The 12401-nt window shown below is 41.8% G+C and overlaps 1 protein-coding gene across 5 annotated transcripts in view; it reads left to right on the forward strand.

The window, feature by feature from the left end:
* Positions 1 to 12401, forward strand: part of Dnajc6 (DnaJ heat shock protein family (Hsp40) member C6) — a 154002-nt gene that overhangs the window by 136398 nt on the left and 5203 nt on the right. For all 5 annotated transcript variants that reach the window (XM_055628887.1, XM_055628886.1, XM_055628885.1 and 2 more), the window contains 3 exons: positions 6673 to 6936; positions 8745 to 8887; positions 11610 to 11786. In XM_055628887.1, the coding sequence (XP_055484862.1) occupies positions 6673 to 6936; positions 8745 to 8887; positions 11610 to 11786 (584 nt within the window). The remainder of the gene's footprint in view (positions 1 to 6672; positions 6937 to 8744; positions 8888 to 11609; positions 11787 to 12401) is intronic.

The raw sequence follows: 12401 nt of genomic DNA on the forward strand, positions 1-12401 counted from the left end.
ATTAAGATTGGAAATTATTGAAATAGAAATAAACAAAGTAATACAAAAAAATAAAACAGTGAAGGAACGAATTGATAACTAAGATGGGCAAATCCTTCACCAAAGTAAAGAAAGAGAAGACCCACATGAATACAACTAGAAATGAAAAGGGAGAAATTATGACAGGCATAAATGAAATTTGTAAAATTATGAGAGCATATTTTAAAAACTTATATTCCATTGAATTGGGAAAGCTAGAAGAAATGGTTGCATTTCTAGACGATTTGACCTAACAAAGTTAAATAAACATGGAAAACAATTCAAGCATCTCTATAACAAGCAAGGGAAATGAAGCAACGATCTTAAACAAACTACCCTCCCAACAACGACAAAAACACCAAATCTGCAATTGAAAGCCTCCAGGCTGACTTATGCCAGAGCATTACAAAATAGTAGTACCAACCTTACTCAAAGTAGTCCATAAAATTAAAAGAAAGGTACACATCCACACTTTTTTTTTTTTTTTTTTTTTTTTTTATGAAGCCAGCTTTATCCTGATACCTAAACCAGATAAAAACACAACAGCAAAAATTTCCCTGATGAAGTTAGGCAAAACAAACAAACAAATAAATAAAAACAAAACAAACCTCAGTAAAATAGTTGGAAACTGAATTCACATAAAAATGATCATTCACGCTGATCAATTCAACTCCATTCCAGAAATGTAAGGGTGGTTCAGCATATACAAATCAATAAATGTAGTACATCATATAAGTGGATTCAAGGACAGAATTATTGACAAAATCCAACATCCCTGATAACAGTTTTTGAAAAGCTAAGACTGGAAGGAACATACCTTAATATAGTAAAGGCTCTATGTGACAGTAAAGCCAGTGCTAAATGGAACAAAAATGAGACAAAGATGTCCACTTTCTCCACCCTTATTCAATATAGTGCTTGAAGTCCTAGCCAGCATGATAAGACAGGAAAATTAATTAAAATGGACATAAATAAGAACGGAAGAAGTTAAAAGCATCCTTATGCTATGGTATATGGTTCTATACATAAGCCACTAAAAAGACTCCTCCAGAAAACTCTTGCTGAAGTTGATAAATGCCTTCAGCAAAATAGCAGGATAAAAAAAAATAACATATAAAGTCAGTATCCATGCTGTATAATAATAATATTCATGCTAAGAAAGGCAACAAATCCTATTCACAGTTGTCTCAAAAGCAATAACAGAAGTTCACAAAACCTTTCAAATAAACTAACCAAGGAAATGAAAGCTCTCCATAATTGGAAACCTTAAAATATTTATGAAAGAAACTGAGGAGGACATTAGAAGATGGAAAATCCTCCCATGCCCATGACTGAAAGAAGTAATGTTGTAAAAATGGTCGTTCTGTGAAAAGGCAATCTACAGATTTAATGTTACACCATTGAAAATTCCAGTACCAGCACTAGAGAGATGGCTTAGCAGTTAAGAGCACTGGCTGCTCTTCCAGAGGACCCAGGTTTAATTCCCAACATCTACATGGCTACTCACACTTGTCTCTCACTTCAGTTCCAGGGGATCAGACACTCTCACACAGACAATATAAATTAAAAATAAATTAATTCATATGGAGTCACAGAAGAGCACAGATAGCCAAAGAAATATTGAGCAAATATAATGCTTCTGGAGATGCCACACTCGACTTACTACTGCAGAACCATAGTAATAGATACATTACTATCTTTGTGGAGTTGACACAAAGCCAGAACTGTGGGTCAGTGAAATAGGACACCTAGAGGTAACACATGCAGCTACAGCCACATGCTTGTTTTTTTAATTTGTTTGACAAAGATGTCAAAAATATACACTGCAGGAAAGGTAGCATTTTAAACAAATGGTACAAACTGGATATCTATGTGTACAAGAAAGAAAACAAATCCCTGTTTCACTTCTCATAAAAACCAACTCCAAGTGGATAAAGACCTTCATGAAAGTCCTGAACTCTAAATCCATTAGAGGAAAAAGTAGAGAAAACTTTTCCTCAAGGTGTGTACACAGGTAAGGACTTTCTCAAGAGAACTGCAGTTGCTTGGGAAATATTTCCAAAACTTAACAAATGGGACCGTGTGAGATTAAAAACCTTCTGTATAGCAAAGGGAAAGTTAAATGAAGATATGGCCTATAGAATCGGAGAACATCTTTGCTAGCTTTACATCAGACAGTATTAATATCTAGAATATAGAAATAAATATAGAGTAAAGAAACTAAGCAAAAATAAATCAAACTCAAGTTGGGCAGTGGTGATACACACCTGTAATCCTAGCACTTGGGAGGCAGAGGCAGGTGGTTCTCTTAGCTCAAGGCCAGCCTGGTCTATAGAGCAAGTTCCAGGATAGCCAGGGTTACACAGAGAAACCCTGTTTTGAAAAACCATCTATCAATCAATCAATCAATCAATCAATCAATCAAAGTCAGTAAATGGACTTATAAAATGAACAGTTTTCAAAAGGGAGAGTGAAAATACTCAATAAGTGATATGGAAATATGTTCAACCTCACTAGGCATCACAGGAATTAACATAAAAATTGCAAACATCCATCTTACCCTAATCAGAATGAATGTCATTAAGAAAACAAATAAAAACAAATGCTAGTGAGGATATGGACAAAAGGGAACCCTTACACATTATTGGTGGGGATATAAACTAGTAGTCCCAGTGGAATTTGGTTTCTCAGTTTCTATTTAAAAACAAACAAACAAACAAACAAACAAACAAACAAACAAACAATGTATTTTCCATATGAGCGTCTCTCACTATATTAATGAGCTGACATTTTACTTCAAGGATCTCTCTCTCTTGCTTTCTCTTTCCTTTTCCCTCTCTTTTTTCTTCATTCCCTCCCTTCTCGTTCTTACTCATCTATCTACTTATCATATCTGTCTATCTATCTATCTATCTATCTATCTATCTATCTATCTATCTATCATCTATCTGTCTATCTATCTGTCTGTCTGTCTCCATCCATCTACTTTCTGTTTATCTGTCTGTCACTTATGCCACTTATCTCTATCTTCAGGATAGATTAATGGGTTCCTTTTGGTTCAGTGGGTTAACAACCATTTCTGGCATTATTAATTTTGCTATTCTTCCTATCCTTGGTTTGTTTTATGAATGCTCCTTTGCCTTCTATGTCTTTTCCTGCAATTCTATCAAGTGAAAGGAAGAGGCATCCTCCTTGATGGGACAGTGGGATGTTCAGGCGTTTCCCAAGCTTCTTACACGCCAGCGCTAGTTGTCTTTTTCCTAGGTGCCTGTAGTCGTTTCTGTGGGGGATAAGATTTAGAAGATAAAATCCGTGTGCTCAGTATAATAATCATTGCTACTGGAGTGTTTTTTCTCTCCCTTCTAGGAAAAAAGTGTGTGTGTGTGTGGGTGTGTGTGTGTGTGTGTGTGTGTGTGTGTGTATCTGAGTAGATGGTTCTTCCTTGCCATCTACTCCACATGTGGATCTTCCATTTCTTCAGATTGCAGTTTATAGCCAGACAATCAGACAGCATCAATACTTTCAGAGTAGCTAAGCCTATATCACTACAAACAATAACCCTGCTTGTACAGTTTGGAAATGCAGTAATTCTCACAACCCCCTTCTCAGAATGTGGTTTCTTACACTTCTTTTTTTAAGCTATACAGCTTACAAATTCAAGCAATTTTTCCTGTTAAGGTCACACAACGAACAGACACATCACTGAGAGCTGTAAGTCAAAAATTTTCACTCATCAGACAACACAGCAGCAACTCAAAAAAACAAAAACAAAACAATGACAATAGCCAGAGGCCTTCTTAAGGTCATTCAGTTGAACCAGTTCTAACACAAACATCAGTGCTCAACTCCTCCCTAGATATTCAGAGGTAACTGGCCTAGATGTAGCCTTGTTGTGGGATGGAACTTTATGTAAGCTCCATAAAGTGCTGTCTTCTGAGATACAGCAAAAATGGCCTCCTGGAAGGAGCTAATGACTGGAGTTCACCTTTGATCCAAACAAAATCACTTAAGCCAGAGTCCCGGCTTAAAAGAGGATGACAAGGGTGGCTTCTAAGTTGAAACCTGTGATATGATTAGGATATGGGGAGAGAAAGGAGTCCAGTCAGAGGGGAGGGAATGTCTAAAACGACTGCTGGTCAGAAGACCTGGGATCCGTGGGGATAGGGGTTAGAGAAGGGGGCTTCAGAAGCTAAGATTGGCTCAGAAAGACTTCAGAATTGCTTTACTGTAACTTGTGTGCAAATTCAGGAAGCAGTTAGTTTTGTCCCTTAGGAAGATTGTCTGAATTCAGTAATGGTGGAAACTGCTTGCTATTTAATAGAGGAAATGAGTAGAAATTGCTGACAGGTCAAAGGAAAGTTAAAGGACCAGGAAATTTTAAGCCCTCTCAGACTCGTAAGGGTGTCTCAGAGAAAGGCCACCTCCATTTTGAACCAATAAGCTTTGGTTTCCTCATTTGATAGGTATTTGTGATTATATGCTCTTTGCTAACCATCGTTCCTGTTCAGTGAAGCTTACGGTATGGCAGGAGAGAGGAACATTAATCAAACAGAAAATACCTGCTGCATCGGTGCTATGTTGGATGAGACATTTAATGAAAAGTTCCCTAGATAATTCGAAAGCACAGTCAAGGCTGAAAGCCAAGGCTTCTTCAGCATTTTTTGAGGATGGCTGTGACCTGCTTTGCTGGGGTTTAGGCCAGTTCACTGCTTGGCTAGCATCAGCATGCAGAAATGTCGCATGTGAACATATTCTGGAAAGTTAGACATTACAGGCTCATACAGTGTTGACAGGCTCCATGAGCGTGATGTCCGTGCCCACCATTTCACTGCTGGATCCACACCCTGGCGTGTAGAAGATGCTCAAAGCAGTTCCTAAATGAACGAACAGGCGATGGGAACAGTGGAAATCCAGAGGGTGCTTTGAGTTCACGAGGCTTTCTCCTATACACAGGAGATAATCAATCAAGTGTTAAAATGATGAACAGATGTACTTAGAACAAAGGGAGCATCCTTAAAATAGAAAACGAAAACACAGTACAAGATGAGTACCCAGCCTTACACATATGTTGCAATGCTAGGGACAAGAGGGCCCAGGAGGCCCTGGAAGAGGGTGATTTGCTGCATTTATTCTCAAGCACTCTCAGTGAGGCAGGGGAATCACCAATTTGAGGCCAGCCTGGAACACATGGGGAATTTTTAGACCAGGTGAGTTACATAGTAAGACCTTGCCTCAAGTGAAGTGGCGGTGATGGAAAATGACAGGGGCGGCGATAGACTCGTGTGCCAGCCTGCTGTTATTGTTTTCTGTGGTCACATGCTTACTGAGTCCTTACAAAGTGTAAAACATGCGGTTAACATTGTTCTGGGTTGAGGTCACTTAACTCTGGGGCCGTGAAACACTTCATGCAATGGTTGTGTGTTTCCATGATACCTCTGATAAAGACGTAGCAATTTTATGGCTGAGAAAAATTGAAGCCGGTGGAAATGGAAAAAAATTTACCTAGCTTTATAAAAGCAAGATGACATGTTTGTGCATAGTCCCAGGGCCCGGCATAGTACCTGGCAAACGTCAGATATTCAACAGCTGCTGGCGAATGGCTTAGAATACGTTCATGAAAAGTGAACGGTGCGTGACTGCCACCACTGAACTCCCACAGGTTGATTCTAAATGCAGCAGTTACCTTACAGCGTCCTGCTGTGAAAGGGAAGAGGACATGGCTAGAGAGGAAAGACAGTAAGGGTTGGCTTTCAGTAGCGGCTCAGAGCCTTGGGAGGAACTTGAGACTGGGGACAGAGGTGCAGAGGCAAGATGCCCGCGGTCAAAGCATCTCCATTAACCGGCTGTGTGACGACAAACTTGTCAGTGAACCTTAGTATTGACTCCCTTCTCTCAGCACGCTGTGAAGAGCTATATGAGTGATAGTTGTTTTATTATTATCATTATTTTTGGCTCGTTGAAGGGTCTTTGGAGATTGCCACATTTCAACTTCTCATTTTACCTGCCCATTGACAGGTATTTTACCTGCTTAAATTGACATTTAAGCAGAACTCTTATGAGGCCATCTGTTTTATCCTGTTCATGTCACTTGGTAGTTTTTTTGTTTTTTTGTTTTTGTTTTTGTTTCCTGAGTCAGAGTTTCTTCATGTAGCCTTGGCTGTCCTGGACTCACTTTGTAGAGCAGACTGGCCAAAAACTCATGTTGATCCTCCTGCCTCTGCCTCCCTGAGTGCTGGGATTAAACGAATGTGCCACCATGCCCGGCTGATAGTTCTGACTCTAGTAAAGAAATACAACTTGCTTAGAAGGTAGCAGGCTGGGCAGGATGGCACAGTCCAGAACTCAAAAGGTCAAGTTCTAATGTTCTACTGTATTCTGGCTGTGTGATACAGATAAATCCACTAAAGCACTACGGGTTGCTGTTTGTTCATCTGAAGAAAAGAACAAGGCAAGGGTACTATCTAAAAGTCTCAGTGGGGTGATTAAGGAAATGACATATATTCAGGTATACTCTCTTCCTTACCTGTTAGGAAGGTTAATTCTGTTAATCACCCCAAACATTTTCCACTATAATCACTGCACCAAAATCTTGCGACCCGAGTCTGAAGCCATTTCAAATAGCCTCACCGCCTCTCTCTCCCTTTTCCTCCACAGGTAGCTCTTCATTTGCCAGCAAACCCACCACACCAACGGGACTGGGTGGAGGATTTCCTCCTCTCAGCTCACCACAGAAGGCATCCCCCCAGCCAATGGGTGGAGGCTGGCAGCAGCCTGCCGGATACAACTGGCAGCAGGCACAGTCCAAGCCACAATCCAGCGTGCCTCACTCCTCTCCCCAGAACCGGCCCAATTACAACGTGAGCTTTTCAGCCACGCCTACAGGGCAGAGCGAACGTGGGAAAGGATCTACTAATCTGGGTAAGGATGATGGGATATGCCTGGTATAGACGCCCTGCCTGTGCTGTCCCAGTGTCGGGGATGTCACAGAGGTTGATGAGATCGTCATAGAGTTGAAGAGACATCAGGTGATCCACCCCAGTACTGTGTGTGGAGCACCCAGGCCTACCGTGACCCCACACTGGTGTCATGTAAGTGCTGGCTCACTCATCTTTCCTTCTCCATGCCGGAGTAAGAGCAAGGTGTTTGTCCTAAGGTTTTAAACCTAGCACAGCACTCGCTGTAAGTATTAAATACATGTTGATTGGGTGGGTAGACGGGACATAAAACTATTTCCTTTAGAAGAAAGGAAGTACTCTTAGGAGAAAAAGGATGAAAACCTGTCAAAATGACACTAGGCGTTTTCCTTGGACCCAAGTGAAAGGAGTGGCTGGTGGACTCCTGAGAGTGTGTGTTGTGTCTGTGATGGTGCCATCACCTAGGGCTGGAAGATGTCCTAGATTGGAATAAATTAAAAACAAACAAACAAACAAACAAACAAACTTGTTTTTAGATTTATTTTTATTTTATGTATATCGATACTTATTTTTGTGTATATATGTACGCCATGTATATGCCTGGTACCCAAGGAAGTCAAAAAAGGGTTTCAGATCCCCTGGAACTGGAGTTATAGATGGTTCTGAAGCACCGAGTGTGTGCTGGGAACTGAACCCAGTTCTTCTGCAACAGCAGCAGGTGTCCTTATTGGCTGCGCTGTCTCTCCAGCCCTGCTAGATTAGAATCTCATTTGACGTGGATATAAAAATAGTATCTGTTAAAACTGAATTTTCCAGGTAGTGTCAGTATACTTGGCATCTCGGTTGGTTTGATGATTCCCTTTGGGGAACATGGCCAAAGGTGGGTTCTCCTTCGCAGTGGTCAATAGGTATTGAGTGCTTCCTATGTGCAGGAGTGTCGTAGGCATGCTCCCGTATTATACTGTCTTCAAAACCAATACTTGCACGTGCTGGGAATGTGTGGCCTGGTGTTTATTCTTCAGTTATCAGGGGAATTCTCTAGACACTTTTGTTGAGCCATGTGGCATCCCCTTCATTTTCTGTTTGGAGAAGATGGAAGATGTCTCCCAACCAGGAAAAGAACTACTTTGGGTTGATCACTCCGTTTACTATGCGGGCCCCTGCGGTTTTGTTCTGTTTTGTCTTCACAATAACACTGAGATAACCAGGCGTGCTTTTATCACATTCTCATGGCAGCACTGTATTGTTAACATCACCCTTGTGCTCTAGATGAAGAAACTAAGGCATGAGTGCCTGCAGTGTTCCTGTCGTTATAGCTGGATGTCAGACATGTAGAGTTTGGTTTTAGGATCTGGCTCTTGAAAAAGATGGAGAGAGACTTAGTCCGCAACCAGACTTGCTGGATCCACCGAGCCCATCAGCTGGGTATAGACAGGAAGTGATAGCCGGGTAGAATTCAGGGACTCAAATCTTGGCTCCTGTCCAATCTCTGATATTGGTTAGTTATAACCATTATAGAATCATGAGTATTTTCATCTGCAAAGTTACATTGGAGATGAAATAGGTTTTAAGGATACAGACTCCAGGCCTGGCCTTGCCGTACATGTTGTGTGATTCTGGAGTGGCTCCTCAGGTCCTCTAGCCTTCCATTTTTCTCATCTGTTGTACAGTCTTAAACATTCCTCACGCGGCAACTATAAAGAGAGCGGGTGTATGGACAAACTATTTTGAAGCCCTGTACTCCCATGAAGTGGGGGTTTGACATTCCTTTTTAGAAAAAAGTCCTGATGATTCCCCAATGTTATGTTCCAGACGGGAAACAGAAGGCTGCTGACTTTGAAGACCTGCTTTCTAGTCAAGGGTTCAATGCCCACAAAGACAAAAAGGGGCCTCGAACAATAGCTGAGATGAGAAAGGAGGAGATGGCTAAGGAAATGGATCCTGAGAAACTAAAGGTGAGTGGGCCCCTTGACTATCCTATAGGACAAAGATGTGTGACAAGTCATGGATGTCTGGTCACCTCTAGCTACCTTTATGTTGGTCACTAGGGACTAAGTGCTTGATAGATACAACTTTGAGGAAGGAAATACTTATTTTGGTTCATGGTCTCAGAAGATATCAGTTTGCTGTAACTAGAAGGCCTGGCAGTGGGAGCATGCAGAATGTTACTTAGAAGCAGACAGGAAGCACAGAGAGGGGCTCTCCAGCGAGGGGTAGGGAGGTAGAACTAAAGTCCACTCCTAGGGAGCTAATTCTACTATCTCAGCCCCCTGCAGGTTCCACAGACCTTCCAAAGACCATTCACCGGTGCACAGGTGCTCAAAACATGAGCCTGTGGGAAATAATTTAAATCTTAACACCTTCTAAGGGCCCTACGTCCTAATGCCACCCACCATCTTGAGTGTTAAACTCAATACAGATGAGAGTGGGATACAGACCATATCAACTCAGGAGGGCACTTCACTCTGGCAATCATTGTATTACAGTGGGACCCTGAAGCTGTGGTTTGAAGGCAGCCATGCTCTTCATGAGCAAAGCATCTCTGGGAAAGTTTGTGCGCAATGCTTAATTTGCCCACCAGATGAATAATGATATTTGACTGTAGCTTGAGACCTTTAGGTTGTTAAGGATTAGTCACTAGAGAGTGGTGAGATTAAGTCACCATTTGTATTTCCTGTCCACCTTGAGAACTTTCTGTTGTTCTTGGATGACTGAAGTCCAGTTTCAGGTCTCTGCTGATCAAGAGAAATATTTATGCACCCAGGATTTCCCATTCTGGAGATTTTAGGCACAGGCCCATATAGGCTGAGGAAATGAAAGCTAATGATGGTGAGGACCCCTTCACTTTAAAGTAAAGAAGCTCTATTTTTTCTTAAAATAAAAATTAAAAACCTCATACAATAAGGATATCTGTTCTTGACTCTAAAGTTCTGGGTGAGAATCAGTTTAGGGGGAAGGGAGAATGATTTTTTTTTTTTTTCACTTTAAAAGAAAAAGGAATTTTGTCACTTAGTGAACCCAAGTTCCTTAAGGAGGTGAGCCGTTCTTCGCAGGTGAGGCCTAGTGTGGAGAGCTGGATCCAGTCAGCCTGGAGACTAAGGGTGGGTCTGAAGATACAGTGTGAGGTTGTGGATGAGGTACATAAAGATCAAAGAGTTATAAGGCTTATGCCAGTTGGAGAGGTTGACTCATTCATGATAGAACATTAAATATAATGAAAATTACAGTGGCTTTGTGTGAAGCTGTCTCCCTCAGGCCAGCACTTCTCACATTGCTTTAGAAACAGCAGACTGTGGCACTTTTGCTTCATATCTCGGCAAATTTAAATATCAGCTGTGCATGAAAAGATCCTTTGAGACCTTCTTGAATGCGGTAAAGGATCCGTATTTTTGCTTGCTCTTCAAATCACATGACATCACAGAAGCTTAGTGTGTCCCTTTCCAAACCAGTGTCTACCACCGTAACCATTGCTCATTAGGCAAACTCAAGACAGTTTTCTACAAGAGAAAGCCATTTTGTCTGTATAGCCCTGTGTGATTGTTTGGTTGGCATAGGATTGGCGTAGGATGGAGAGTAGCCATCAGTAACCTCAACTGAACCATTACCCAGAAGTACTCACTCACTGAAGCATGGGTACATGTCAAATGCTGATGACTCTGTGATTCCTGCTGTCTTAGTTACTATTGTTCTATTGCTGTGAAGAGACGCTATGATGGAGGCAACTTATAAGAAACATTTTTTGGGCCTCACGGTTCTTGAGGGTTGGAATCCACTATCATCATGGCAGGGAGCCTGGCAGCAGCAGGCATGGCTCTGGAGCATTACTGGAAGCTCATATCTGATCCACAACAATTAAGTAGAGATGAGAGAGTTAACTGGGAATGGCATTGACTCCATTAAAACAAACAAACAAACAAACAAATAAACAAAACCTTAAAACTCACCCCCACCTTTTCTAACAAAGCTGCATTTCCTAATTCTTCCCTAACACTTCCACTAACTGGGGATCAAGAACTCAAATATATGAGAATATGGGGGCCATCCTCATTCAAACCACCACAGCTTCCATTTAATCACCTCTTTTATTCATGCCATGAAGGTTCTTAGTTCTAATAAGTGATTTAAGGAATAAATTCAGTTAATAAACCTTCCAAGCTCTAGTCTATGCCAGGTCTCCTGAGATTTAACGATAAGAAATAGTACCTTTCCATGAAAACCCCCCTGTATTGATGGAAAAGGGATCGCACACGCTCCATAAAGTGTGACTTATATGACAAAAGTACAGTAGGTTAGGCCACATTTTTTAAACCCCTTGTGATGGGAGTTAAAGCCAGGGCAGGTGTTCTACCACTGAGCACAACTTGGGCTTACAATGGAAGGAATATTTATTTAGTTGATGGAGCAAAGTAGATTCAGGTGTGACCTCATGCAGTTCATGTTAGGAGTGTGTGATCAGCTGTAGGGAGGCAGAGAGAAAGGAGCTCAAACCGCAGAGGTGAACCTTAAACAATGAGGTAGAACAGATGGGGGAGGTGGGAGGTGAGGTGGGATGTGGGAGGCTGGTCCAGTTCCAGGGGGCTGCTTGTTCAGCTTCAGGGAAATGGGACAAATCTTTAGAGTGCTGGTAGATAGAAAGCATTTGAGTGTCATACCCCCTTTTGTGTTTCCTGCCTGCAGATCCTAGAATGGATAGAAGGCAAGGAGAGAAACATCAGAGCCCTGCTCTCCACGATGCACACCGTACTGTGGGCCGGGGAGACGAAGTGGAAACCTGTGGGCATGGCAGACCTGGTGACGCCAGAGCAAGTGAAGAAAGTATACAGGAGGGCTGTGCTCGTGGTACACCCAGACAAGGTGGGTAGAGTCTGCCCTGCCACAGACAGCTCCGTACTTGTTTCAGAGTTGGCAAGCGTAGGATAAAACAGCGTGCTCTCAGTTTGCTCATTGGCTAAGACACTTCTTTAACAAAACCGTGGGGTATTTGAATCAGGTATTTAAACAAATAGTCATACTTCGTGAGGCTGTCGGAGGGCAGTCAAAGCATCTTTTGCAAACAGCAGGAAAGCATTTTATCTACTATGGAAGTGCAGCACGTACCGGTGGCTTATTTTAGGGGCTTGTAAGTAATCTTGAACTACAGCAATAAAATGAGACTGAACACTTCACAGAAGAAAATGCCGTGGAGGGTAGTATCACATTTAGCCAGGATTTCAGGAGATGCTTCAGGGTGCGTTTGGAAAAAAAATATTGGTGAGGATCAATAAGATTTTAAAAACATCAATGTGTGTTGCCATTGGTTCTCATGGTTTGGATAAACTACCAGAGCACATAAGGGTTCCACAGGATCAGAACTTCATTGTAATTTGCAGCAGTGCACCAGATTGAGGTACATCAGACAGACATGGGCCACCCTGCTGTCATATGGACTGTAACAGACACGTGACATGAAGTTGTGATCGCAGTGCTTTT

The sequence above is a fragment of the Psammomys obesus genome, unplaced genomic scaffold (genome assembly GCF_907164565.1).
Source record: "Psammomys obesus unplaced genomic scaffold, mPsaObe1.curated_primary_1811, whole genome shotgun sequence".
NCBI lineage: Eukaryota > Metazoa > Chordata > Mammalia > Rodentia > Muridae > Psammomys > Psammomys obesus.